General features: G+C 39.8%; 1 protein-coding gene across 1 annotated transcript in view; it reads right to left on the reverse strand.

Annotated features, from left to right (window-relative positions):
• Positions 1-3,607: 3,607 nt before the first annotated feature.
• rlf (RLF zinc finger) overlaps positions 3,608-26,206 on the reverse strand; it is a 57,591-nt gene continuing 34,992 nt past the window's right edge. The window contains exons 4-8 of the mRNA XM_060847305.1: positions 22,714-22,849; positions 18,447-18,649; positions 17,239-17,375; positions 16,250-16,391; positions 3,608-9,602 (exon numbers count right to left, since the gene is read on the reverse strand). Of these exons, the coding sequence (XP_060703288.1) occupies positions 3,942-9,602; positions 16,250-16,391; positions 17,239-17,375; positions 18,447-18,649; positions 22,714-22,849 (6,279 nt within the window). The 3' untranslated portion in view covers positions 3,608-3,941. The remainder of the gene's footprint in view (positions 9,603-16,249; positions 16,392-17,238; positions 17,376-18,446; positions 18,650-22,713; positions 22,850-26,206) is intronic.

The following is a 26,206-nucleotide window of genomic DNA, read 5'->3' on the forward strand; positions in this document are numbered from 1 at the left end:
CTTTGGTAGCCCTTGAAAGCAGCTCTCAATGAATTCTAAACTGTTTCCAATGTTTGGTATCCAAAACTTGTGTTGAGTTTGATATCAGCAACTGAGATTCACCCTTAAAATTAGTTACTCCTTCAGCTCTTTTCAGAGTTAACTTACAGGTTTCAGATTAAGGATCCAACACAACATACGCTGGAAAATGCTCCACAAACTGAGGTGCTATACCATCACGTGGTAATGTTTGAAATTCTAACTTTTCCCTACATTCATACAAGTTAAAAACCAAGTGTGGTTAAAAATGACTATGATAATTTGTTCACCTGTAGGCAAGAATGAATGTAAATGACAATTGTACTTGCTTAACTGGACGAAAGGTGACTGAAGCTTTTATCCTCGAATATGTCCCTGAAGGTGACATATTAGTTAATTCAGTTAAAATTAGATAGAATGCAGAAGTGACTTTTTACATTCAAGGGAAAATGTAAGAATTCACAAGGAACAGAAGTCAGGTTTTCTTTTGGTACTTTTAAACTGAACAGTCAAGTGAGAAAGAAAAGCCTGGTATTATGTATAATGTAAAGGGGTTTCACACAGTTAAAGTACCTAGCAGAGGAAGAAATCACTTCCTGAAACTGGTACTTGTTAGCTTCTGTAGCAGTGAGAGAAAGGATTACATTTCTTGGTCTGAAAAGTATTTTTTTAAAAATATCAGTGTCTCGGTGATTTCGTCCAATTGCCTTGTTTCAAAAAAGTTGAAGGTATCAAGGATAAATTATATTCACCTGCTTTGGCTTTGTTTGCATGTCTTGGATACGCCTTTCAAAATGAAAGAAACAAATATGTATGGGGATGTAGAATGAAGAGACAAATCAGAACGTCTCAAAATAGAAGAAAGCAAGAAGGGTGCTCTCTTCACTTCACAGAAGTCAACAATAAGAGGGAATAAGAATAGAAAGGACAAGCAAATCAAGGAAAGTGATGGAAAGGAGTGGCAAAGCTACAGTTGTCTCACGTCCTCCAACCCATATGTAGCCTACACCTCTGGCTAGTTTCTACCAATACTAAGTGATCCCCATATAAAAAGGAAAGGTAGAGTAATTAAAGGGCTCACTGAGAAAAAAAATAGGTGGAAGACAAAGAGAAAGGAGGAGAAACAAAGTCACACAGCAAGACAGACAAGTAATCACATTCTGAAGACTTACTGTTGCATACCAGGGAGAGACATGAAGTGTCTGAAGTCCATTTAAATCAACTTCCTGTTAATAATGAAATCATATGGTAATATTTCCTTAACAGCATTGTGAGTTACCTACAGCACAGACTGCAACGATTCAAGGTAGCAGCTCACCACCACTTTCTCAAAGGAGGTTAAGGGTGGGCAATGAATGTTGGTCCAGCAAGCGTCATTCTCAACACTTGAACAAATTAAAAAAAGCTTCAATTGTTAGAAAGTATCACTCTTATGATTGCGAGATTCTGGGTTCTTTTCTGACGGGTATAGGTGGAAGGAAAGAGACAGAAGGGAAAAGAGAGAAAATATGGAAATCAACATGTGAACATGATTTGTTATTTTATTAGTTTAAATGTCTTCCTCTGGCCCCACTACCAAGTTGGAGTTTTCCTTTTGAAGTAAAGCATTTAGGGTTGAAGCACAATGGTTTACAGTGAACTGTTACAGTGTCATTATACAATAGCAGAACGTGGATTTAATGAAGTTTTTGCAGTCTGCAAGTTTATTAGCAGTGAAATTAGAAAAAAGGAGACATGATTGACATCTTACAGCAAGGAGATAATTTGATGGTAAAGCTCAACAGAGCAAAGGCCTGCCCGAAATTTGCTGCAATGACATTTAAGATGCAGTGAAATAAAACACTTGGCTCGGTCTTCAAGTAAATGTTCGTTAAAATACTAGAAAGTGTGTGACTGTGCATTTGGGAGGTTTAACATTTTCATTTGCATTTTGGTTTAAACTCGGCAAAAAGTAAATGAATGCATTTGTTTCAAACTAGCATTGCAGTACTTAAAACGCAAAGGCACACAACAAGTAAGCTATACAAAGAACAAGCACGTTAAGGTCAAAGACTGCCTCATTTGCTGAGACGACCCATCAAAATTTAATACTTTGAACTTACTAAGCTGCATCCCATTAGTTTAATGGATTTCAAAGCATGAGTCAATCCAATACTAATAGTAGTCTCATGAACTTAACATAAAACTAATAGCTCAGTAGCCTAATCAGCAATCACAAAATTAGGTTAAAAACAGAACTTCATTCAAATTTGTACAAAGTTATTTTATAACTGCAAAGTGTAATTTGACGTTCTATAATCAGGCCAGCTAGTAAAAATCTTCAGTTCACTTTTTCATTTTGAAATTAGTTACCATAGATTTAATTGTCAGTTCCAACTTATTCCTATACTGCTTAGAATTCCTAGCAATAGTTCAGGAAATTCACTTCAAAGTAAACAAACTAAGATATTATTATAATAAAAGGAGTAGGCTGTTCAGCCCACTGAGTCTACCACGCCATTCATTCAGATCACGATTAATTTTCTTTCTCAACACAACTCTCAAGGATTCTCCCCTAAATTCCTTCTAATCTGCTCAGTTACTGGGAAGGTCCACAAACATCAACTAGAATTCTTAAGAATGACTTGCACTTCCAAAAGCTGCTAACAGATCTATGTAGTGCCAAAGAAAAAGGGAACATGGTTTTTTTTCCTCCTAAACCATTCTCTGCACACTCCAAAAAAAAAAGCTTCTGAATGAAAGCTCCTACACAAATACCTCCTACACAGGTATAGTAGTCAAGTTTAAAAAAACTTGAATGTTATTTGCAACACGTAACTTCCTTTATAGAGTTGTGATGCTTTGGAACTACAAAACCCCAAAAAGTGCAATGCTTTCCAAGAACAAAGAGCATGTATTTAATCAATTTTGTTATGCTTCAGGGGTCCACAGGATTAGTCTAATTTATCCAGTTATCAGATGGAAAAATATTTCAATAGAAACGGATTAGAAGCCCACTGTAAAATCTACAGAATAAGAATCACTGTATTTAAATCACTTATTAGGAAGAACATTATCTTCAGTTTTCTCATGATCCTTGAAAAAAAATTCAACATATCGCTGTGTCAAGGCATATGGCAACAAAGACAGGATTAATTAAAATACACAGCAAAGTGCTGCAGTGTTCTATTGGAGCATTTTATAAGGAAAGTGGAATCCAAGAAAGAGCTTCACATTAGTAAGCTCAGGAAAAATTCCATTTATAGCAATACAAAAATGGAGTCCATTTATGATCAAATTTTAAGCCAATATGTGTGTAGAAAATCAAGTTGAACAGGTGGAAACGTCCAAAAACAAAGTAAGCCACAGTATTTGTATAAATTGAGCAATTGGTTTCTATGTCTTTGCAATTTCAGAGTAAGCAACAGGTTTTACTTAAAACTGGGTTGATCAAAGCTCTACTGCAGCACAAGAAATATCTTCTTTATTGATAACTTAGCCATCAAGACTATATTGATCCCCAGAAATCAATTAGGTGACCAATGTGCCTTTTTCTCCCCCAAATGCATCAATACAAGTCAACTTATGATACAAATCCATCAGTACAATGTTTTGTGAAAAATTGCCATTTAATTGACAGTGTGTACTATCTCAAAACCCATACATAAAGGAGATGTAGTGTACAATATATTACAGAAGAGCACCAGTATGTGCACATTCAAGTCAAGTTCTTTTAGTAAGAACTACTAATCCCCAATAAGTACCCTAATACTTGTTCCATATACACACACACAATCATGCACAAAAACCAGAACAAACCAAGGTTTTGTTTCCCAAACGGAAGTTCCAGGTGTATTCACTTTTTATTCTCTGCAGCACTGTTTTCACTGTTCTAAATAGGTTACAGTATAGTGATTTCAGTTTGCACAATAGATACACTAGTTCTATGAACTTCCCACACAAAGTTCATCACTCTTTTTCGTTGGAAACAGTTTTAGTAAGGGGTTGGAAAACTCTGATCTTTCAAGGACTACTACTGGGCGAAGAAAATGAAGTTGCTTTAAGGCTAAATCTCCACAGTCTGTGAGTGCCTTATCCAATATTGTTCGTAAGTTCTCCAAAGATGGAGACTGCCCCGGTGAAATTAGAGGCTCAATTGCTGGAAAACTGCTATGTACAGAGTTATTTTTGTTGCAGTCTGAATTGTACTCTTTATAGTTTTCCATTGTCGGTTCTTTCAATCCAGTGTTAACTGCTGACTCCCTCTTTTGTGAACTATATTTTTTGCAGCGCTTAGGTGGCTCCCAGTGCCACGTGTCATCATCATTCTCAGTGTCTTCACTTTCTTGAATAAACTTCAGAAATGACGCTTCAAATCCTATTGGCTTATATGTGGTCAAGTCAAATGGTTTCTGCTGACCATTCTGGCTCTGTTGGCCATCTTTGGTGCCAAACATTGAGCCTTGTGTCAAAGTGGTATTTGTTCGCTGTGCTTCCAATTCAGATTTTCTTTTCAAAGGCTGCTTCAATTTCGTGAAAAGTAAATTATTCTGGCTCCCACTTTGTTTTGCTGAGTTTGTAATTAACCCTCCATTTTTAGGTACAAAAGCCCGATTTGCAACATTTTCTTTGAAGCTTGGACTTCGGTGTGTCATCCCCACGGCAGAACCGCTACTTACAGTTTTCCCAGTGAACATTACACTTCCACCACTGGAAAGACCATCATTTCCATTTCCTACGCTGCAGTTATGCAACTGGTGTCCTGTTCCAATTTGCTCCTGCTCAATTTTAAACTCAGTTTTCACAGGTACTTCTCCATTTTGTTGCCTGAGAACACTACAACCTGGAGTTTCCTCGGTTTGCTCAGGGACCACATTTTTAGCATGTTTTGGTGCATCAGATCCCAATTTTTCACAATGTGATGGATCAGAGTATTTCTTGCACACTAGGAGTGTGTTAATGTTCTGTTCAATATATTTAGCTGTCATCTTATGCTGTATCTTATAGTGTCTCAAAACACTCCGCCGGCTTAGGACAACTGCTTGACAGTCATCAACCATGCATGGAAACTGATCTCTCAAAACCTCCACTTTGCACATGGCAAACCCGTGATCTATACTCTTCAACAAAAAATCACGACACTTGCCCAATTTTCTTGAATCCTTTTCAGAGTCATTCACAAGGGAACCATCCAAGGACAGACAAGATTCGTTTCTCTCACTATTCACCTCGTGCAGTACCGAGTCACTTGTGTCGTCAGAATGATGTTCAGTAACGCTCTTGCCTGAGTCGAATTCCAATCCTGTTGCTTTTCTAAACCCTTTATCTTCAAGATCACCACTGCTGTGATTTTCAAAGTTAGATTCATGATTTATTGCTGCATTGAATGAGTCTAGATGCTCCTGGTAACTTTCAAAATCAGGCTCAACGTCAGATTCCGTTTCACTACTGCCTTCATCAGAAACATGGTTTGCACCGACTCGTTCCAAGTTAGGCTGACTCAGTAGTGCAGAGCCACAGCTGTCTTCATCAGTGAGATGTGCTTGCCCAAATAGCTTATCAGGTCCTACCATAGATGAGCTATGAGCACCTCTATCAATTACATGGCTGAGGTCACATCTTTCCAAATTAGGTTTATGGTCATACTGAAAGTTTTTGCGAGGCCTCACTAATATTGACTTGTAGTGGGCTTTATGCTGTCTTTGGACATGGCGCAGGTAACTGGAGCGGATAGTGTAAGTGCGGCTGCAACCATCTATACTGCACTTGAATTGTAAATCACCCAGGGTCTCTCTTTTGACTTCAAGATTAATCTCATGAGCTTGTTGCAGGTGGCGTCTAAGGTTGCTATACACATTGAAAGAGGCTAGACAATCTGGCTGATTACAGGCATACTTTCCAGTTTCACCACCTGCAACCTTGTGAATTTCACTGTAGTGTCTCAGAAGCACTCTAGGATATTGAAAGCGTTTGGTGCAACCTTCAAATTTGCATTTGAAGATTTTCTTCACTTTGGTATTGTCTTTCTTGGCATTTCTTTGATCTTCTTCCAAACACATTTGTTCCCGGTTGTACTGGTGTACAGTCTGGTAATGGCGTATCAAATTTGGTTGGCCAGTGAAAGCCGCAGAACAGCCCTTATGAATGCAGTGATAAGGTTTGTGATATTTATTTAAGATGTAACACAAGTTACTTTTAGCACCAATCCTTCGGCTTCCTCTACCTTCTTCCTTGGATTCGGAATCATCTGCACTATCTGGCATTATACTAGATTCTATGCTACCATTCAAACGCATCTCCTCAGATTTTATAGATTCGGTGGATTCAGAACATTCCCTTTCAGTAGTGAAGGATTCGTTCATTGTATTCTCTGAATCACTTTCAGTGTGACGCCAACTTCCACTCACTGTGCCAAGGTGTGAATGTTCATCATCGCCAAATAAAGTCAAGCTTTTTGTCTGGTAAGAAACACTCATTGGGTAATGACAACTCTCTTCATTCTTAATAGGCCCAGCATTCTCAGACAAACTAAGCCTTTCAGTGACATTCTGAGCGCGATTCACAGTCTCTTCATTCATGTGCAGACTGTCATTCTCAGTTTTAATTATGATATTTGGCACATTCAGCTGTGGATTTGTATTGCTAGGAACAGAAACACAGTTTATATAGGAAAACTTGCCCTTCTGCATGTCCTCTTTACTGAATCTATGCATTTGTTTATAATGAGTTCTAAGATTAGTTTTTCTTGTAAATGTTCGTAGGCAGATGTGGCATTTGAATGGTGCAAACCTGAGTTGAAATCTGCTTAACTGAAGAACCTTCTCCTTAGAGTACTTGTGAGTTTTCACATAATGGTTGATGAGGCCATCTTTGGTCATTGCCTTAAAGGCACATCCTTCGTTGTCACAGACAAATGGCTTAATGATTCCAGAATCCTCTTTAGATGAATCACTTTGGAAGAGCTCTTGAGAATGTGGTTGCAACTGAGAATCATTATCTGAACGTGCGGAAACGGAAGCATCGCTGGTGAGGATCGGTGTAGAAGGCGGCTTTGCCAGAGGTGAAGGTAAAGTGGAAGCACATGTCATCACTTCATTTCTAAACACTTCAGATTTATCTAACCGCAGCTTCTGCAGAGCTCTTATAAGGTCTTCCAGAGTTGGCACTGCAGGAGCACAGCTGGCGACACTTGCAGACTGGCCTTCATATCTCTTCATAGGAGTGGTCTCTGCATTATTCTCAGCAAGTAACGGGCATTTTATTTTGCGAGCCAGGTGGCCACCAAGTGATTTGGGATTCGAAAACTCTTTAAAACACCTGGAGCATACAAACTTATTATCCTTAAAAATGGCAGGCCATTTGGCATTCCTGTTGTTCTTAGGCTTCTTAGCTCTCGGTGTTTTGAGCAGCACACTTTTACCTCCTGCAAGATCATCAATTACAGGTGGAACTGACTCACCTTCCAATCCAAGAGAGGTCGGTAATCGTGATGCCTGTGGTCCTGCCTCAGTTTTAATTTTGACTTGATTTGATACAGAACTTTTCAAAACATCTCTGCGGTGTTTATCAATTCGTTTCTTAGCCTTGTAGTAGTTTGGATGAGCCATTTTGATATGCTTCCTGAGGTCCTTTGTCAAGGCATACACCATAACACAGCCATCAATCCCACAAGCAAGCTTATTTAAGGATGGAGAGCTACCTCCAACCCCTGTTGGGATTTTGTGCCTTGCCAGGCTCCTGTTAATTTCTGGATGAAGAGTAGCTGCTTTCATCATATCCTCAATGTCACTGAGTTCTTTAAATGATGCCAACTTTTCCAAGGGCACAAGAAGATTTTCGGAATAAACATTCTGTTGATTACTATTTCCAGATCGATTCTTGCTGTCAAAGCCTAAATTTGCACCATCAGTACCTTGTACCACTGGATAACGTGAACCGCTTGGGCTGTACTGTGCTTCATTTTCCCTTTTAACAACTTCCTGGGGCAGGGAATAGCTGCAACTTTCTGAAGATCTTTCTGATACTGCATTCAACGTCTCACTTGTATTTTCTGTGCAACTGTCAGACAGGGGAATGAGTTGCTCTTCTGAAGTCACAAGCTTAGGGCCATCATCAACCAGACCTTCTGTCGTGTCACTCTCTTTTTTCAGAAATTTGGCCTCAAAGTCTTCCAGTCTTGTTATACCATGTGTTTGCAGATGATTTTGAAATTCACTTTTTGAAAAGTAGAATTTCTTACAGCCAGATAAATTACAGGAATAGGCTGCTTCCCTGTAATGCTGAGCTTCATGGTGATACAGCAAGCAAGATCCACTGAAAACCTTATTGCAACCTTTAAATGTACATCTGGATCGGAATTCTTTATGCTGTTTTCTGTGCTTCACTAGATCAGCAAAGGCCTGAAAGCTTGCATTACAGTCCATCTGAATGCAAATGTATGGTTGCAACCCAGAGTGTACCTTTAAGTGAGCTTTAAGATGGTAGTCACTGACAAAATGACGCCGACAGTACTTACACAGTGCCTTCCTGTTATTCATTTCAAGGAAATGTTTCACATTTTCATCATTGTCCAAGTGATCATTTTTCAAATGGGCTGTGAGATTTTTGTAGTATTTAAATGACCTCAAGCAATCTGTACCTGGGCATGGATAACTTTCTGTCCACTGCGAAACAACAGCTTCATCTACTTCAGCTTTGGGCAGGTCACCTTGACCTTCTTCCACCGAGTCAGTTCCACTGAAGATTATGTAGTCATTTTCCTCAACTTCTTTTTTCGCCAAACCTTTCACTTCATCCACAGAAGGTTGCTGCTTTGGAGGTGTAGCTGCACTTAATACAGGAAGTGAAAGTTTTTCAGCTGCTTCTAGTTTCTTTTTCTGTTTCTTCTCTCTCTTCGGTTTCTTTATATGCTCCTTTACATGTGGAGTAAACTGTTCCTTTCTCTTAAACTTTTTTGCACAAACAGGGCAAGAAAATATCCCGTCCCTAATGTGCGTCTTCGCATGGTGTACAATTCTTGCTACAACATAATCTTTCTTGCACAGCACACAGAAGAACATATTTTGAAGCCATCTGTAATATCTCTCAGACATCACCCTTTCTTTCTTTTTGTTTAAATTTTCTCCATCTTTCTCTCTTCCATCAGTCACTGTCTCTGGAATTTTACTCATCTGATCAAAGAGTTCATTACCATCCAATTCATCTTCACTGAGTTCATCTTCCGAAATGGCACCAGCTTGGTCCCCCAGATGCCCCCGACAATGACGTTTGAGTGTTTTCCAATCCCAGAATTCTGGATCGAAGGGCCAATGGGATTTCAAAACCAGTAGAAGTTCACAGTGTAATGAATTGGGAATAGGACCATTTTCCTCATCATATTTTTGATCAGGCTGCTTATATAACTTTTCCACTTCACGGTAGGCATCCACTGTCGGTTCCAGCAGGAACTGAGTGAGCTGACAAGCACGTCGGACTTCAAGGTCATCTGGCATTAAGCATGCAATGGTTTTACAGATAGAAATCTTCATCTCTGCATTTTCGTTAGACTGAATACGAAGGGCTCCTACACACAGTTCAATAGAAATGGGGAGACCAGCTCCTTCTGCCTGCAAAACAAACAGAAAGTTTCTTGCTTCACTAAAGAAATGTGTACTGTTTTAAAGTCTCTTGGTAACACCAATTAAATGCACTTTATAACATTATGCACAAATCAAAAATATACAAATTGACACTAATTTCTTATTTTGGAAGTCAAGACAGACAGTGCTTCACATGAGCAAACAGTCACCTGCGTTTTCCTAACAGGCATTATACAAGCTAAATGAGAACAGGTAACCTGTTGGCCACCTCCAGAGCAGATATCCTACAGGTTAGGGACGTTTTAGTACCATTTTAAATAAAACACAAAATCCCAGTACAAGGGATTGCTCAACATTTTGGTACACCATTACTGAATACTCTGAAATCTCAGCATTGGAAATCACCAAATCAACTTGAGAAACAATGTTTTGAGAAGAAAGCATCCAAATCATGTATATTCGGAGTTTTGCTCAGAGAGGAGAGTAGAGATAGAGAAGGTAAAAGAGGAGAGGGGCATAGGTAGGAACAGAAGCAAGACTAGTGAATAGAAGCACAGTAGTGAAATGGAAGGGCATCAGAACTTTTGAAATGAGATAACTTAGAACACTATTTCCCATAAAAAAAACTGCATTGATAGAAAGGTTATGGGTAACTTTTTGTTTTGCATAAGATGCGTTCTGAAACGGAATAAAAGTTACCCTTTTAGCCAGTGTCTCTCAACAGTTGAGCTCAAAGTATCTGCAACTTCAAGTTCAAGGCCTTCTAGCTTCAACTACATTCCACGATAGGATAACCAGCTAAGAGTACATATTTCGATTGTATTCAGGTAGTGGATCACTGAACAGAATGTGTTCTAACATCCAGTTTAAGGTGTGCTGGTGTAAACAATATTTACAACATTTTGGCTCATGGTAGATCACAAATCCATACCCAATTTCAAATAATTAAAATGAAGATGGGGATCCAAGATGGCGGCATCCTAATAGGATTGAGATTGCTGGGCTCAGTGTTGCAACACTGACCCGACAGAGCCAGGACCCATCCAAAGCACTTTACTGTGCGTAAAAACACAGTAAAAAGAGTTGGAAACCTGAAAAATTTTACTTCCTTTTGACCTTGCAGCTGGAGAATGCCGAAGAAAGGTTGAAGCTCACCCAGGGCCTGAGCCACTGAAGCAGCTGCCTTGCTTACTTACCAGACCCTGGTTGAGGAGCTAACAAAACCTCACGAGGTCCTGGGAGGCAGATCCAGGAAAACATCGAGGAGAAGCTGCCTCCTGTATCCTCTATGCTGCAAGACCTGGGAAAAAGGACCGATGAGCTCGAGCGCTAGACTGCAGGGGTAGAGGCAGAGACTGACTCCTCCAACAGCCAAATTAAAGCCTCGGAAACACAGGTCCAGGGTCTGTTGGATCTGGTAGACGATCTCAAAAACAGGGGCAGAGGAAAGAACCCATGCGTTGCTGGCTTACCAGGTGAGCAGCTGATGGAGTTCTTCGAGAAGTGGTTCCCAGACTTTCTACGTTTGGAAACTCAGAAGGGAAGGATAACAATTGAAAGAATCCATCAGATCGTGATACGAAAACCAGTCCAGATCAGTGCCCACGCTGTGTCCTGGTAAGTTTCCATGATTAAAATGACAGAGGGTCATAGAAGCCTCTAGAATCCAGGGGAGGGACCCAAAGGCATTGGTATGTGACTGCTCCAGGGTGATGTTTTTTCAAGACTTCTCGGCGGCAGTGGTGCAGAAAAGGAAGTCCTACGATGGCGTCAAGTGGAGACCGAGAGCGTGCTTGGGATCCAGTATTCTTTAAAATTTCCAGCAGTGCTTTACATCAATCATACTAGATCCATATATTTGTTCGACTTGTCAGAGAAAGCAAAGGACTTGGTGGACACACTGACTTAAGTCGAATGGCCAAATAGGCGTAGAGGACAGAGCAGTGCGGGTTTTCTTTTCTTTAATAAAGGACTTGATGAAGTCTCGTTTCTTGTAATAAGTTGCATGAAATGATGTCTGGGATGGACTGAATATTCATTTCTAGTGTCTATTTAAGGGATGGGTGACATTTATTTTTAGTTTACTTGTCTGTAGTGCTAACTTTGCTCTTGGGTGTTATTTTTTCCTATGGGTGGTTGGTGCATGTGGCGCAACCCTAGCTGGTAGCAATTGAGATGGTTAGTAGGGTTGTAGGATGTGTATGCACCCACTTCAAATGGGGGGGATAATTTCCTCTAATCAGTGCCTTTGGCGATTTTTTTTCTGTTTTTGCTATATATAGATTTTATAAGTTTGTAGATTTGTTGGATGTAGTTATTTTAGTCCGTGTAATGTTTGGGTTCTGTGGATTCTTTTGCATTAAAGCTTGGCGATCTGTAGTCTGGGTTTGTCCTCTTTCGAGTCTAGATGGTGCGATGGAAGGTGATGGCTCAAGATGTGGTTCAGTGGTGGACCTGGAATATTAAGGATAGTCACTCACCTGTCAAGAAGAAGAAGAAGATACACTGCAGCCTTAAAAGAGAGAGGGTGGATGTTGCCTTATTACAAGAAACACTTGGATGATGCATAGCATTTGAAGCTGCACAGAATGGGTACAGGCGGGTTAATTTTTTATCTTTCAATACAAGGAGTAGAGGGGTGGCCATTTTAGTTAGAAAGAATCTCCCATTTAAGTTATTGGAGTGCATTAAAGATACACACACGAGATTTGTAATCCTTAAAGCTTTGATATACGGGTAAGAATACAGGATCTCAAATGCTTATTTGACCCCTGGTCCAACCCCTTAAATTCTTGACAGATGCACTTTCTAAACTGGTTAAACTTGCATCTCAACATATGATCAGAGGGGATTTCAACTGTATCATTGAGCCTACAGTTGACAGATTGCCCAAAGGCCCGCTGATATCTTCTTTGCGATCTAAACAATTAAGCGATTTGTGCGCTGAATTGGGATTGGTAGATGTTTGGAGGAACCTTCACCCTACTAGCAGGAACTTCACGCTCTTCTCAAACTCACATAAATGCCATACCAGGATTGATATTTTTCTGGGCTCGATGGCATCATGAACAGTTGGCAATATCACTACTTCCAATCATGCTCCAGGGTAGTTAATGGTTAAGAATAAGGATGTGGTGGTAGGTTCGATGCACTGGCAACTGGACCCCTTCATCCTTAAGGATAGCAAGTTTATTGAATTCTTTCCTACTGAGTTCAGGGCTTTCTTAAATATTGATTCAGGCTTGGCCAGTAGCCCATCCATTCTTGGGAAACAGCTAAAGCCTATGCGAGGGGGTTGGTTATCTCCTATTCAGCCAGTAAGAAGTCACAGAGAGGTGAGCAGCAACGCCTGCTCAAGTCAGGTCTGAAAGTAGTTCAAAAGACATACTTTGACAGGCTGTCACTGGTGAAACTGCAGAGGATCACAGCGCTCTGGTCTACGCTAAACTCCATGCTCACTTGGACACCAAGAGGGAGCTTACATTTGCAAGTCAAAAGCTGTTTGAGCATGGGGATAAGCCAGGCAAGTACCTAGCAAACCTTGCTAGGAAAAGGAGTCCCCCTCAAGCCATTACCTCGATTATAGAGGACACTGGAAATTTGACCTATGATTCCAAAAGAATTAACGCAGCATTCCAGAAATTTTACTGAATTATACCAATCTGAAAGCAGAGAGCACAGGTGGGTTAGAATGGTGTCCTTTAAAGCCTTCTGGGAGTGACCCCTGAACAAGAGTTTCTCCACAATGCCCCATCGTCAGAGCAAGAGTGCAGGAGGCTAACAGACAACTCCAGAATGGGAAGGCAGCTGCTCCAGAATGGGAAGGTGTCAGGTCCTGATGGGTTCCCAAGTGAGTTCTAAAGAATTTAAAAGTACATTGTCAGGGCCAATGCTTAGCATGTTTAGTGACACACAGTTGTGACCTCCACCCACTATCACTAAAAGAGGCGAACATCTCTCATTCTTAAAAAAGGGGAAGGCCCTGGAGGACTGTGTTTCCAACAGACCCATCTCACTCGTGAACGTGAACTTCAAATTTCTATCCAAGACTCTGGCATTAAGGCTAGAAACTCATTAAGGAAAACCAGATGGGGTTCATAAAAGGTCGCAGATCGACGGGTAATGTCAGGAGATTATTTAACATGATCCAAATATGTCAACAACAAATCAGTGCAGAGAATTGTGATCTCCTTGGATGTGGAAAAGGTATTTGACAGGGTCGAGTGGCCATATCTTTTGCATACTTTGAAGCGGTTTGGCCTGAGAAAAACCTTCATCAAGTGGGCGGAGGTTTGGTATAGTGATCCTCTTGCCGCGGTCCTCACCAATGGTGTACAGTCAAGCAATTTTGATATTTGTAGGGGCAGTCAACAAGGCTGCCCCTTGTCATCATTGCTTTTCACATTAGTGATCGAACCACTGGCAGAGGCAACACACAGGGATCCCAATATAACCGCTCCAAAAGTGGGAATGAAGTCATGCTAGATAGCACTGTATGCCGATAACAATCTAGTCTTCCTCTCAAATCCAACAGTCTGTGCCATATTTGATACAATGCATCAATCTATTTGGTGGCTTCTCAGGTTAGAAGATCAATTTAGCGAAGTCAGAGGCCAAAACAGTGGGTGGTTTCCTGAGAGTGCTTGATCCTGAAGGCGGATCTCTGTTCCCCTTTAGGTGGTCGCAGGAGGGCTTTCTCCACTTCTGCATATTTATTACTCCCATTTTTGATCACTATTTAAAGCCATTTTTTCCATTTATTCAACAGAATCAACCAGGACCTTCGTAGATGGGAGGTGCTTTTGAACTCTTGGTTTAGATCGGACAGTTCTCATTAAAATGAGCATTCTGCCCAGTCTGTTCTATCCTACACAAATGCTTCCTCTACTTTTTACTAAGCAAATATTTAGAAAGCTGAATGGCTGGTTTAGTTCTTTTACCTGGCATCACAAGCAGTCCCTAATTAAATTTACTAAATTGCAGTTATCTTACAGACCGGAACAGACTGGGCCTTCTGGATACCAACAACTATCAGTTATGCTCGTTACTGTCTTACTCAAATTATTGGGCTCAGGGTGACGCTCACTCACGTTGGTTGGACATCAAAGCAGCTCAGGCAAGATACCCCCTTATTAGCCTGCTGTTCTTAGACAAAATGAGAACAGTAAGGAATATTGCCGTAGCCCAATAGGCATCAGTATTGTTAAGGCGTGGAGGGCCATGGGTCCTGGTGCAGGCAATATTGTCAAATCATTTTTGACACCCATAGTTGGTATGCTGGGCTTTCAGACAGGGATGACAGATTCTGGGTTTAAACTATGGGCGGCTAGGGGCATGCTTCGCCTGGGTGATTTATTTGAAGGGAACATACTGTTGTTTTTTTGACCAGTTGGCTCAGAAATATGAATTGCCCAGTTGGGACCTTATTTAGTTCTTCCAAATTAGAAACTTCATACAAAAAAGACCACACTTCTAACTGATCCTTAAAAGTCCAATATGGAGAAGAGGATGTTCAGTGCTGAGAGTATATTATCAGTAAGCAATGCTTATCTATTGGGAGAGGGCCCCTCAGACGAGACAGAATGGCTTTGTAGGATATGGGAGAGGCAATTCGACGTTGAGATCTCTTCTGGGAAAATGCAAGAAGGATCCTGATTTGCAACAGCACCCATGCTTTGCAATTGAAGATTCTCCACAGGGTCCATCTGGCCCTAGACCACCTCGCTAAATTTCAAGTGGAAGCATCTCCAATCTGTCCTAAATGTAAAGTGAGCATGGGCACACTTACTCATTGTCTTTGATCCTGCCACAGACTGCGGGCATACTGGAGTGCTGTGGTAGGCGAAATAGAGAAGGCCTTTGGGATGGAGGTGAGCATAGAACCGGTATCTTTTCTTCTTGGCTTTGTTAATTCAGTTTCATTAGATGCACACAAAAAAGGCTTTTCAGCATCCTCACTTTTTGTGCAAGAATGAACATTCTATTAGGTTGGGTGTCAGAAAATCCCCCAGGGCTGCTAAGCTGGCATAAGCTAGTCATGGAGCACACCCCCATAGACTTTCTGAAGAGTATGGTGCACCATAAAACTCAATTTCTATTAGACGTTTCAGCCCTTTTTGGATTGGGTACAGATTTGTCCACCATACTAATAAGAGCCTTTATATAGCCATGGCAATTCTAAGCAATGGGTTTGGTATCCAGAGGAGAGGAACTATGAACATATGAATGCATACAAACTTCTGCGCACAATAGAGGGCTATTCTTTTGTTTTGCTGAGCTGTGTTATGGTTGTTATTCTTATTATTGTTAAGATTTTCCTTTTTTAGCTTAGCTATTAGTTATTTGTATAATTAGCAACTTTGTATTTTTAATATTGGTTTGAATATTAAACCAATTTTGTATTTGTATTTGATTTTGTATTTGCTATAATATTCAAAAGAAACTTTTTTAAACAAAAATATTTTTTAAAAAATGAAGGCAACACTGGCTAAAGAACTATCATATTACAAATGAAATATTTAACAGCTTGCATTTTTAAAAATCAAATAACTCAAGCAAAGACTATTAAGTGAGTTAATTTCAAGACAACAGTTAAAAGTAAGGCACTGCAAAAAAGAAATTACTGAACAGCTTTTCAATGTGTTTCAATTTCAAGAAATCAACTGGTTACTTACTTCAGATTGGATAACTTTTATAAGGAAGAATATGTGGTACACTGTTCTTGCAATGATACCAAGTTGACGACAGCGTTCTAGAAAGGAATCTAAAGAGGGATCCATTCTTCGCTGCAACTTGCTCCAAAACAGAGTAAGTTCCCTTGAGGAAAAAGGATGGCAAACAATTATTTCCTTTTTAAGTACACTTTTAAGATGTCATACCATTTCTGGCTTTAAAAAGTGGCAGTATAACTAGATTCCATTCTCACAATCACTACATGCAGACTAAATCGTATGCCTCTCGTTGTTTTCTCAGCAACATAATTCACAATTAAAACCACATACAAACATAGAGGGCATTTATTTAATTTACCAATTTTGATCTATTTTGGATAGGTACCAAAATATAACCAAAAACATGTTGAATTACAATATAGCAGTGAGAACGTTCCTCATGATGAAACAGTAAAATGATTCTTGCTTGTACCGAGATACCTATTCATATACATGGCAGCAAGAGTCATTCACTTGGATCCAGATTCCTTTGGTTAAACGAGGGTAAAGATCAACTCAAAGTTTCTGCTTCCGTCTCCAGAAAGCAGACATGGATGAGGATCAGATCAGACTCAGCTGTGACGCTATGCACGATAAATACGTCACATAGTCTTTTCCAATTCTGCTTCGATGCACATTATGGCAAGTTGAATGAAGAACAAGACAGCAAAATCCCAATGAATTTTTACTTTCACAAGAACAAAAGGTCAGGGTGGCAATGAACTATAGTTACAGTTTCAAAGCAGAGATTAAACACAGGTGCTCAATTTACAATCGATTAGCTAGCCCGAACTACAGAAATACAAAAGGGAAACAATCACACCACTCACTATCACTGAGTTAGTACACCATGCTAAAATCCAAATAATAATTCTCCCAGCAAGTGTGAACGTAAAGGCATGGAAAAATCTGATACCTCAAATATTTTAATACTTAAAATACCTAAAACTTACCAAGAGCAATAGACACTTTCCTGCTGTAGCTGATGTGTAAGGAATGTTGTACACAGGACAAAAGCTGCATTATCCTGACCATCAGACTCCAAATTACAAATAATATCCAGTACTTCCTTGCAATCAACATGGGCAATCTATCAGAAGAAGAACATTTTGGATATTAGACAGGATAATCATTGCAATTTAATTTAGATACATAATGCAAAGTTCATTTCAAAATGTGGGACAAAACCAAAACAGACACTCAATTTTCTGAAAATGACATTATTCCTGGAAACTTTTAGAACCACATTGTCCATAAGTAACAATGTACTTAATTTAAATATTGCAAGAACACAAGACAGATACCAATGAAGGTTATTCAAGCAATGTTCCAGAATGACCTTTCGATCCAAGACAATAACAGAGGATGTAAAATTATTCCAGTATTTTAGTCTCCAACACTCAACCAAACATCTATTTCACGTGTTGGTTGCTTTTGCAAATTAGATTAGATTACTTACTGTGTGGAAACAGGCCCTTTGGCCCAACAAGTCCACACCGACCCTCTGAAGAGTAACCCACCCAGATCCATTCCCCCTGACTAATGCACCTAACGGTATGGGCAACTTAGCATGGCCAATTCACCTGACCTGCACATCTTTGGACTGTGGGAGGAAACCAGAGCACGCGGAGGAAACCCACGCAAACACGGGGAGAATGTGTAAACTCCACACAGTCACCCAAGGTGGGAATTGAACCTGGGTCCCTGGCACTGTGAGGCAGCAGTGCTAACCACTGAGCCACTATGCTGCCCCAAATCTTTTCAAGTCTGCCTTAAAGTTTCATGGATTTGTAGATGTTCCTATTTTATACTATTATGATTCACGATAAAGTTCAAGACTTGATTATTCTATATGCTGTTTTATTTGATAATCTGTATCACATCTTTTAAATCCAAAAACCTTAAGTTTCTTTTGCTTCCCTTAGAACTCAGTACTCTGAGTTGGAGGACCGCCTCGAAGGTTCTCTCTAAACTGCCATGAGCTTGAAGGATTCCCTTAAGCTGTGACAACCGCAGCACTGTCATCAATTTTCATTACTGCCCACAAGAATCTGCTTTTGTAAAAATTCTTTCCAAATTTTCAGATTGGGGGTCTATATTCCTTCTAAAGTAATGGATCTTTCAAGAACAGAAAAGCCTCTACTTTTTAAAAACTACTTACCTCTTTTGCTGCCTCCTCATTGGGTCCCATGGTGCAGAGACAAGTGAGGTAGATTTGTCGAAAAGCACCTTTGTTGTTAATTTCTGCATTTTCTGCACAACATTTCGCTAGCAGCGTTGCTTCGAACTTACGATCTGTCTTCATCAAATGTTTAATGCGTAGCTCAAGGAATGCAGGCCCCTCCTGGATCAAGTAATTGTTGACTATATAAACAGAAAAGGTAATTTGGTTATAATCTATACCTTGCACGACTATCGTGATATTTAATAAAACAAAGACACGTCAGAAATTAGGTTACCAAAATTAAAGTTCGCATCTGCAATGCAAGGAAATTAATCTTGTCAGAGTGGTTTATACTCTGCTACCCAATTCTGATGAATGGTAAATGACTAAACACTCTTTCCTGGCTCGAATTAACTTTCAGTCTGGATTTAGCAACATAATATTTGAAGGACTGTAGTTTCAAATGCTGCCTGAAATCAGTACAAAGACTTTTCAGGTATATCGTTTATATTAATCCAAAAAGTTTGTGTGCATCAATAGCTTAATTGCATATTAAATTGCAAAAATACAAGAATCTTAATTAAAAAGTTTCTTTCAGAATTGAAAAATGGTGAACTAAATAGCCTCTTCTGAAACAAAAGTTTGAGCAGTACCACTTGTACATGTGAAAAATAAGCCCTCATTTCATTTTTGTGGTACTAGCTACAGGTAAAAGTTCCAGCGTAATTATTCTACTACATTGAGTCCACATTTCATGTTGGCTAATTATTTCTGAAAGCTATTTCTTGATCAGAGATTGTATTTCTGACTTTTGTCCTGCAATCTTGTTTTCACTTTGCATCCTAATCCCAAGACACCAGCTTTACTGGTCCTTAAATGCTTCTTCATACCAGCAACCTAGCCCAGCAGTACCATCAGGCAGACAACATTCTCAACTATTCAGTTGAAAACACATTTTCCATTTGTCTAAGCATTCCAATAAATTATATAGCAACATGAAATGAAGAGCATAAGCACAACCTAATCAAACTATTAGTTTTACTTCACCATCCACCAAAAAGACTATTATTCCTGTAACCTAATATTAACACTGCATCAGAATGCAGTTTTTTTTTAAAAGACAAAACACAGCCCTTCCAGAGCTTTTATTCAGCAAATGAAACCAACAGCCCTTTTATATAAATTCTTAGATTAATATTGGAGGAGAAAAAGCCCAACATACATAAATATCAAAAAGATATGGTTATAAGAGAATCACTCAATTGATATAAATTTCTCTACAGGACAGATTTATGAATGATTTTATTGCAGTAGTGTCGCCAGATTATCAAAGTCATCCTCCAGGAAAAAAAATTCACATGCCTTGTTTGAGCATCTGGAAAGAGACAGATCAACGGGCACTTACTGTTCAAACACTCATACTTAAGTGGTACCAGAGTATATCTGGCATCTACGACCACTGCTACCTACGAATGTAGCTTTTAAAAAAATAGCAACAGGGATTCTGTTCCATTAAGATCCTTATCTATAGCACACCCAAGTTTTAGAAAGGAAATTAAATGCAAGAAAGAAAAGTGGAAAAAAGGCAAGGGAACCTGTATATTGTAAAATACAGCACACCAATTTCAATTTAAACAAGCTGTTTTCTATCAATACCATTCCGCACTGCAGAATTAGAATGATACAGACAGAGGACCATGCAACACATTGTGTGTGGGTTAGCTCTATGGGCCAGCTCTCTAATTAATCCCATTCTCTTAGTCTTCCCTCACACACCTATCCATTTCTTTCCCTTTAAGTCTTAATCAAATAAATTCTTGAATATTAGCATCAAAGCTGATTTTAACCAGCCGCTTCAGGTCACAACTCCCTGCATAAAAATAATTCATGTCATAGCTTTCATTTTTAAAGCACATTTACTTCTCTCAAAAATGAGGATGCATCTCATGCACACAACTTTCAACTTTGAGATCTTACAAACTTTTAGTACCTCCTTTTCATTCTATCCAATGAAGTTAAAATGCCTCCTCCCTTACAGCTGTTTGGGCAGCATCCTCTTCGGGTGAAGGATGCAAAACACCTCAGATTCTGCATTCACAGATTGTGTGTTTCAGTCCCACCATTTTACCATTGTGTAGTTATAAGACAGTTTTGGATTATTTTTGTTGTAGCTATTATTCTATTTTAGTACACTCACTCTTTTGTTCCGAACATTCAATATTCAGCTTACCTCTGCTGTACCTTTACAACAGATTTAAATTAAAAATCACAACACCGGGTTATAGTCCAACAGGTTTATTTGGAAGCACTAGCTTCCAAAGTGCTGCTTCTTCATCAGGTGGTTGTGAAGCAGGACGATAAACACCCCATTTATAGCAAAAGGTTACAGTGATACAATGATACATTGAACAGACCTAGATTGTTAAGTCTTTCACCTTTCAGAATGGACTTGCTGGTTCCGGTTCTTTAATATGTAAATCCCAGATGTACATTATTTTGGCAATGAATCCCTAACCTTCTTTCAGACATTTAACTGTATAATTGAGTGTAAAAGACAAGGCAGTAAAGGCTAACAGTCACTGTTTTTTCTCTCTGAAAAGGCACCAAAGCTACCAAAAATCAGCTTTTTCAGTCTCGACTTTGAATACCAGATTACTAAACAAACTTCCCATAGATGTAAAATTAGGTCCTCAAATTTATGCTCAGAGGTTGGCATCTTTCCAGTTGACAGGGATGATGGGCATACAATCTGTGAACTTTTGGAAGGTTAAACAAAATCAACTACTGCACTTATGAAGGCAAAAGCCAAGTCTGAAAGGGCAAATGGTGCAGAAAGATATCTGCTGACCCCTTATTTGAAGTCTTGGTGCCTATTTTGCAGCTTCAGAAACCATATAATTGGGATGGCAAATACCCTGCCCACTGTTGGTGCTGGCAATTTTAACGATTGCCAGGTAGTTTCTCATTCTTGACAATGATATTGATGCTGTGGTTTGATAGTCCATTCTCTGATTCAAGAATGTTGTCTCCCAAGTTTCACAGCCTCGGAGAAACAATTTTCCATGTGCCCAAAAAAGCCGAATCACGCCGTCTTTGTTTGATCACTGCTGGCATGTTCAGCATGCTCGCCTAGAAAGGTTTACTCAGGTGGTGACATTTTCCTTTCAATATAATGGCAAAGATGTTGAAATACCCAGGATAGAAGCTATAGGGCCTTTGTTCTTCCTACTTGTGAAGATACACAGTTGCAGATAATCGCCTTGTCCGAAAAGAGGCTTCTTTCTTTTCTCTTCCATGCCTGCTTTGTTAGTTGATCAAAGTTGGCTATTTCAACCATGTTGAGCTCATTATGAGCTATCAGTCTGTCAATGTCGGCCCAAGGTAGAAAAAAGTACTTCTAATAGCACGTTGTTGCTGAACCTGATCACAGACAGAGACAACATTCTGTCCCATAACTACATTGCGCCTGACACCAAAGGGGAGGAGAAAATGACAAACATGGGTCAATCCATTGGCCTCTGAAGTTCAATTATCTTTAATGTAAAATACAGAGGAACCTCGATTATCCAAACGACACGAACAGAGTAATTTGTTAGACAATCTAACGTTCAGATAATCGAATGCCTGCTAACACAATTTAACCAAGCATCGGGATCTTGCCGGACAATCCGAACTTCAGATAATTGAATGCCAGATAATCAAGGTTCCTCTGTGCTTACTGAATATTAGATTACCCACAGTGTGGAAACAGGCCCTTCGGCCCAACAAGTCCACACTGACCCTCCGGAGAGCAACCCACCCATTCCCCTATATTCACACTTGAATAATTCACCTGACTTGCACATCTTTGGACTGTGGGAAGAAACCAGAGCACCCGGAGGAAACCCACGCAGACAAGGGGAGAATGTGCAATCACCACACAGACAGGTGCCTGAGGCGGGAATTGAACCCGGGTCCCTGGCGCTGTGAGACAGCAGTGCTAACCATTGAGCCACCGTACTGCACAGTATTTCAGAATATCACAAACTGAATGCATTTCATATTTAAGTGTATTAAGGGCTTTTGTGATCATCAACCTACTTTTGAGCAAAGAAACCCAAGTTCAAGTCCACCTTTTTTAGAGGAATGTCATAACATCTCTGAACAAGCTTACAAACCTTTTTAAATTATATCTAGAGACTTAGATCAAGTTTAAATATACATGCAGCATGAATTATTTCTGAAATGGTGGTTAAGAGAATCATTAAACTGCATTCATGCATACCTTCTTCAATGTCTGCTGGTTGCTTGGTAAGAATGCATTGTAGGAGTGGATTTTTCCATGCACCACCTTCACTTGTGATAGCAACAAGGGCCTGCAGTTCATTATGCCCAAATTCCAGCAATGTGATGTGAGAATCCTATCAAAAAGATAGTGAAAAGTTTACAAGCACACCATGATGAAAAGCTGCATATTGTTTGGCTTTACCCTCAGAACAAGGTCACTGATAAATGTATTCACGAACACAACATCTATTCTGCTCTGTTTTTATAGTTCACAGCACATTTCAGTTACCTGTTCATTTCAACAATTTCATAAAGCATAAAACCGGCATCAATATTACAGCAACATGGTCTTCTGCACGAATGTATTGAACTTTCAAGCCAATTCTCAGCTCCAAAGTATAAAACTGTTGCAATTCTGTGCACACTATTCTACAAATCTTAGCAAAATTAGCTTCAGAAACTAAATCCATTAACATATAAAATCACATGAGCTATTCCACATGGGCCATTTTAGATTAGGCCCTTCATAGTAAACACAGAAACTGCCAGACTAAGAAGCTTCATAATAAAATGCACAGTAACATGCTGTAAAGTGTGATTCATTAATCCATTTTGACAATTTATTGTTGGAAATTGCATTTTACTTCAGTGGGCTTTTTTCCCCCCTCTTATTCCAGGAGGGCTACATATGACAACTTTCATTTCCAAGAAGAAGAATTTTTTCTAGGAATGACACCAGAAAGATCTTCAGGACAGATGACCATTGCAGAAGCACTCAACTAAATAAAAGTTTGAGAATGATCACTCACTCCTCCCAAAACCAAAATATACAGTTTATAAAATCACGAGGGGCATGGATAGGATAAATAGAGAAAGTTTTTTCCCTTGGGGTGGGGGAGTCCAGAACTAGAGGGCATAGCTTTAGGCTGAGAGGGGAAAGATATGAGAGCTAAGGAGCAACTTTTTCAAGCAGAGGGTGATGTGTATGGAATGAGCTGCCGGAAGAAGTGGTGGCGGCTGGTACAATTACAGCATTTAAAAGGCATCTGGATGGTTATATAAATAGGAAGGTTTTGGAAGGATATGGGCTGGGTGCTGGCAGGTGGGACGAAATAGGGTGAGAAAAGGACGACTAGGGTAGGAATTGGGCCAGTCAAAGACAGAAGTGGGAAGTTGAGTATGGACACTGTGGACATTGGAGAGGTGCTAAACTAACTTTTCACTCAGGAAAAGGAGAATATCAGAGGAGAAGAATGAGGTACGAGATATTAGACTAGAAAGGATTGAGGTTAGTTACAAAGAGGTGTTATCAATTCTAGGAGTGTAAGTAAACAAGTCCCCTGGGCTGAATAGGATTTATCAGAGGATTCTCTGAGAAACTAGGGAGGAGACAGCACAGCCTTTGTCTCTGATATTCGAGTCATCATTGTCTACAGGTTTAGTACCAGAGGACTGGAGGATTGTAAATGTTGTACCCTTGTTTAAGAAGGGCAGTAGAGATGACCCAGGTAACTGTAGACCAATGAGCCTTACTTCTGTTGCAGGAAAGGTTTTGGAAAGGATTATAAGAGATAGGATTTATAATCATCTAGCAAGTAACAATTTGATTTCAGATAGTAAACACTGTTTTGTCAAGGGCAGGTCATGTCTCACAAACCTGAAATTTTTGAGAAGGTGACCAAGCATGTAGATGAGGGTATGGCAGTTGACGTGGTGTACATGGACTTCAGTAAAGCCTTTGATAAGGTTCCACATGGTAGGCTGTTGGAGAAAATGCAGAGGCATGGAATCGAGGATGATTTAGCAGTTTGGATTAGAAACTGGCTTTCTGAAAGAAGGCAGCGAGTGGTGGTTGATAGAAGATATTCAGCTTGGAGTCAGTTACTAGTGTTGTGCCACAAGGATCTGTTTTGGGCCCAGTGCAGTTTGTCATTTTTATAAATGACTTAGACGCAGGCATAGGTACTCAATTACTAAGTTTGCAGATGACACTAAAGTCGGTGGAGTGGTGGACAGTGTGGAAGAATGTTACAGGTTGAAGGGGGACTTTGATAAACTGCAGAATTGGGCTGAGGGGTGGCAAATGGAGTTCAATGCAACTAAATTGAGGTGATTAACTTTGGGAATAACAACAGGAAGGCAGACTACTGGGTCAATGGAAAGATTCTTGGTCGTGTGGATGTGCAGAGGAATCTTTCAGACAGTGACAACAGAAGTTCAAAACAACTCCTAAAATTTTAAACAGGGTTAATAAGTGAGTCCATGTACATCGATCCCTGAAAGTTGCCACCCAGGTTGATAGAGCTGTTAAGGCATACAGCTGTTAAGGTTTCATCGGTAGAGAGACTGAGTTCCGGAGCCGCAATGTGATGCTGCAACTATACAAAATGCTAGTGTGGCCGCACTTGAAATACTGTGTATAGTTCTGGTCGCCCTATTACAGGAAGGATGTGGAGGCATCGGAAAAAGGTGCAGAGGAGATTTATCAGGATGTTGCCTGGTCTTATGAGGAAAGACTAAGACACTTGGGTCTGTTCTCATTGGAAAGAAGGCTAAGGGGAGATTTGATAGAGACATACATGATAATCAGAGGATTAGATAAGGGTAGACAGTGAAAGTCTTTTTCCTAGAATGATGTCAGCTGGTACTAGGGGTCATAGCTACAAATTGAGGGGTGATAGATTTAAGACAATGTCAGAGGCAGATTCTTCAGTGTGGTTAGGGTGTGGAATTTCATATCTGCCAATGTAGCTAACTCAGCCACATTAGGGAGATTTAAACAATCCTCGGATAAGCACGTGGATGATGATGGGATAGCATGGGGGGGGGGGGGGGGGGAGAAGAGCTGAGAATAGTTCACAGGTCGGCACAACATCAAGGGCCGAAGGGCCTGTTCTGCGCTGTATTGTGCTATGTCCTATATCTGGTCAGTATGGACGAGTTAGACCAAAGGGTCTGTTTCCATGCTGTACATCTAATAATCAATTTAAGAGTCATGTGACACCGTACAACAAACGTTTTGAGAAAAAAAAACTTTATTTGCCAAACATTGCCCTATTACTCTAAAGTATAAGTTGTTCCAAAGGTATCTGCTACATCATCAATTATCTGCATGTGACATTTCGTAGCACGATGTTTATTTGTCATGAGGAATAATCACAGACAAGCTGGATCCTCTCCTCTCACATTTACATTTTCTGATTTCAAATCAGGAGTGGGATTCCCACACCAAATTCAATTACAATGCTCCCACTGCTACTTTGGTTTAGATTATGATTGGGAACTGAGCACAAGGAAGCTGTCAGAATCAGGTTTCAGTTCAGAAGAATAGTTTCATCTCAGGATAGCAGATGGTTTGTGAAGTCTTCAAGCAGGAAAGTAGTCAAATTTTTTTAAAGCAGTTCCAGCACACATGGGCTGTAAAAGACCAAATTTTTCTCTGATTCAGTGGAAAGAAATCAGTCAGTAGTTTTGTGTCTCTAGGAGAGACA

This window comes from Hemiscyllium ocellatum, chromosome 30 (genome assembly GCF_020745735.1).
Source record: "Hemiscyllium ocellatum isolate sHemOce1 chromosome 30, sHemOce1.pat.X.cur, whole genome shotgun sequence".
NCBI lineage: Eukaryota > Metazoa > Chordata > Chondrichthyes > Orectolobiformes > Hemiscylliidae > Hemiscyllium > Hemiscyllium ocellatum.